The sequence below is a fragment of the Agrilus planipennis genome, unplaced genomic scaffold (assembly GCF_000699045.2).
Source record: "Agrilus planipennis isolate EAB-ADULT unplaced genomic scaffold, Apla_2.0 scaffold189, whole genome shotgun sequence".
Classification (NCBI taxonomy): domain Eukaryota; kingdom Metazoa; phylum Arthropoda; class Insecta; order Coleoptera; family Buprestidae; genus Agrilus; species Agrilus planipennis.
Window position 1 is genome coordinate 489,986 of NW_020439010.1, and position 3,748 is coordinate 493,733.

The 3,748-nt window shown below is 30.1% G+C and overlaps 1 protein-coding gene across 3 annotated transcripts in view; it reads right to left on the minus strand.

The window, feature by feature from the left end:
• Nucleotides 1-326: 326 nt before the first annotated feature.
• The window catches only part of LOC108738038 (MOB kinase activator-like 2), a 5,142-nt gene continuing 1,720 nt past the window's right edge, over nucleotides 327-3,748 (minus strand). For 2 of the 3 annotated variants that reach the window (XM_025976159.1, XM_025976158.1), the window contains 5 exons: nucleotides 2,892-3,058; nucleotides 2,493-2,589; nucleotides 2,301-2,425; nucleotides 1,541-1,873; nucleotides 327-405 (listed from right to left, as the gene is read on the minus strand). In XM_025976159.1, coding sequence (XP_025831944.1) covers nucleotides 374-405; nucleotides 1,541-1,873; nucleotides 2,301-2,425; nucleotides 2,493-2,589; nucleotides 2,892-3,058 — 754 coding nt within the window. In that variant the 3' untranslated portion in view covers nucleotides 327-373. Of the gene's footprint in view, nucleotides 556-1,540; nucleotides 1,874-2,300; nucleotides 2,426-2,492; nucleotides 2,590-2,891; nucleotides 3,059-3,748 lie in introns of all 3 variants that reach the window. The other variant, XM_025976160.1, reaches the window with a different exon arrangement.

Here is a 3,748-nt window from a genome sequence, read left to right on the forward strand (position 1 = left end):
CGGGCGTTTAATTTAAAAAAAAAAAAAAGAAAAACAGTCAACAACCTAGTAAGAGGTAAGTACGATCTATCAGTTACAAACAGCTACATACATAATGTAGTTAGCAAGGAGCGTATTTTAAAATATAAACTTTTTTTATTATTACTATATAAATAATAAAAAGTAAAAACAATAAATAATAGTTCGCTTAATAAAAAAAAAGAAGATAGCGAGCGTTATCACTAAAAGTCCAACATGCTCTAGCTGTACTGTACATATTTGTATGTATGCACAATAGTTGGGTTTCCAAAAACGGATTGTTCTCCTAAGCGTGTGTATGTCTATACTTTTTTTTTCGCAACTTTCGGCGTAAATTAAGCATTAAAGGTACCGCTTACTCTTCTCTCAACCTCCAACTGGAAGATACTATAAATATCACAACGAACTTAAAAAGGAATCTGGTTATAGTAGGATAAAGAGTGAGTTTATGTTAAGAAACGCTCAAATTTTTCTCAATTTCGTTTCAATTTCTCTATTGTCCTCCACTATTTAAAAACTATGACTTCGAATCACCACCTAGAAAAATCGTACAGTATTCTGTCATCATTATTCAAAATAATTTTAATTGAGCATGCAATTTCGAAATTTTACATATATCTAAAATTCGCCCTCTATAAGTCTATATATTTCAGCAACAATTTAAATGATTTTACTATGCGTGCTTTGCATGAGTGGCCAGTCGAATGTAGACTCAAGATCCCTCTATAGCCTCCAACGCTCTAGTGTATACCCCGTCTATATTATTCCGTGGTCTACAATTAGGCCATTTTACCTATTTTCAGTAGCTTGCCATTTTGTAAGGAAAATCCATAAACATTTTGTTGTAATTAGTAGAAAACAAAACATTCAAATTTTAGATTGTTTTTGTCAATTTAAAATCTTTCAAATTATTTTCGTGTTATTATTATTTTAAGAGTTAAATATATATTAATATCTTATAGGCAATCAGAGAAATTCTGGAGCTTCAGTTAATGGAAAAAAGATATAAGAACGAGAGAGTAGTACACGAACTAAAGAAAGCTGAATTGATGTCAAAATATGCCAATTTGGTAAAGAAGAATGCAAATGGTGATTTAAAAGATCCATTAGGATCCTTACCTCTTGATACAGAAATAAAAGAATCTCCACTTAAAGAAAGCTCGCTACAGCCCACAACAGTAAATAATGATGATANTTATATACATTACTGAGGATTACATAATCTAAATACTGGCAGTAAATAGCAGCTTGCAGGATTATAATTAGTCCAATCTCTGAATAAAGTATATCTATATAAAAGATATAAATATTATGTAATATGCATTTCTAATCGATACTTTAGGAAATAATAAAATTTCACCAAGTGTGAGTGCGGTGTATTTATAATTCATTTAAACGGAATTGTACTATTTAATTCATTGGTCTTGAAAAACTACAATTATTCTTTTCGCATAAAACTTTTTTCAGAGAGCAACTCCACTCAATATTTTTTTTTTCTTGTATCGATATTATTTTCACTTACTATTCTCGTCCGAAGTGTGTGATTTGCTCTCAGATTCCTTGTCTTTACCATCCACGTCAGTGGGGTCGTTAAGTGCACTAGATTCGTGATTGCTATCGTCCGATAAATGCAAGGCTATTTCTAAGTCCCTAAGTACTTCGGTCTCTTTGGCGTCAATCAGCGAAAAACGATGATGCAACGCCATCAGGTGCGCAAAGGTCAAGTTCAAATGTGCATGCAACCCCAACAATACCACCTCTCTGAAATGGGCGGCGTAGAGGTGCGCTATAACGTGGAACAATAGTCTAACTATCTTCCGAACTATAGACGCGAACGATGACGGAAATTCGTTAGCTGAAAAGACATTTGAAATATAGAATTTTAGATACCTTTATGTTTAAATGAATAATAGTAAGATAAGCATGGGTTATCTATTTCTAAAACTAAAAGTCTTAAACTTTTTAAACAAATATCTAATACTGCTACTTATTTAGCCTCAAAATATAAGACTTGAAATTGCACTGGTTTTTAAGTAAAAAGTACTTTTTACTTGTTAACTATCGATTGAATTTTAATACAAAATACGTAATTACACGTTATTAAAGCAAGTGAAAAAATTGATGTAAAATTGGACAGTATTATTTAGTATTTGTTTAACAACAAAAAAAAATGAATGTAATAAATATTTGGTGCCTTTACTATCCGGATTCTATTCAAAAATTATGAAAATTTGTAATCTGAATAATTATTTCTTTTTTAATAATGTTATGTATTTACTTACCGTATTTAGTAGGAAAGATATTTTCATCACTAATAGTTTTTTGTATAAATGTCATGACATAGTCTATGTACTGAGGTGCGGCTACTTTAGTTTTTTTACCTTTTTCGTCGAACCATAGGTAAGTTCTAAAAGTAAATCAAAAAACATTCTAATTAATTAGGGGTACATTACAATTTATTTGTTTTCACGAACCTTTGGCCTGGTCCAGTCATATCAGGACAACTTGTATTTGTGCAAAATTCGCTTATTGTCCCATAAACTAAATTCACATGGTCAAATAGAGCCATTGCTGTAATATGAATTGCAACAAATACTAACAAAACCTTAATTTTTTTAAAAATTGCCCAAACTAATTAAATTACTAACAAATATTTGCAAATTAATAACACATGCTTAAATTTTCATTGTTAATTTAAACTAAACAGTAATTTGAAAAATCCTGTTCATTTTAGCAGTAGTTATGGCAATAACATCGTTTAAGAAATCATTTAACAATATTTCTTGTTTATATTATACATATATAAAATACACATATTTTAAGAGCTGAAATGCTTTGATTTTTAACAGTTTATAAACATATGACTGACTTACTGTGTGATGCAAGCCATTCATTGTAATCTAGACCAGCGGGCAATTCTACTAATGTTTTCATGTCCATATCGGGCAATTTTCTTTCTAGAACAGCTGCTTCTAAGTATAATTTTGAGTCGGTTGACGTGCCAGTTTCGATGCCTTCCCTTTCTTTGCGCCTTGCCTTCCTGTTAAAAAGAAAAATAGAAGTTACTGATATGGTGCAATTTAAAATGGGTAAAATAAAACAAAAACCTGAACCTGCAAAAACAAGTGATAGTTTGCTCCACATCCACGGGCAGAGCCCTCGCTAAACTATCATCAGTTTTAATTTTCCCTATGGCTCTTCCAAACCACATGTCTGTTTACATACTACACAATTTTTTTCGTAACGACATTCATACTACTACAGAAAACAACCAATAACAAGATTAAATAATTAAATATCCTTGTGACGTGAAGCCCTATAATTGTGTGGGTAAATCAAGTAAGTAATAAGATTTAACGCACTTTAAACGTTTAATACAACCTCTTTTTCATGTAGGCATATTTAAAACAATTTTAAAAGTTGTCATGGAGTAAAACAACAAGGTACTAAAGTTCTTTTTTAATATAAAAATGGTTGCAAGTTTAGCAAAAAAAAAATATCATAAGAAAATTAATTTTTTTAAGAATATTTTTAAAACTATTAGATTCTTTCGAGTTTTTCATGACTTTTCAAACTTAGATCATTACATCATTGGAACCAGATTATACTAAAATGAAAAAATACGGATAACCTCTATGTCAAAAACATCTTAACAACGTCTCCTATTTTATTTTAGTTGGAAACAAATTAATTAACAAATATAGATATCCAAATGTTTTTAAGATGTTTT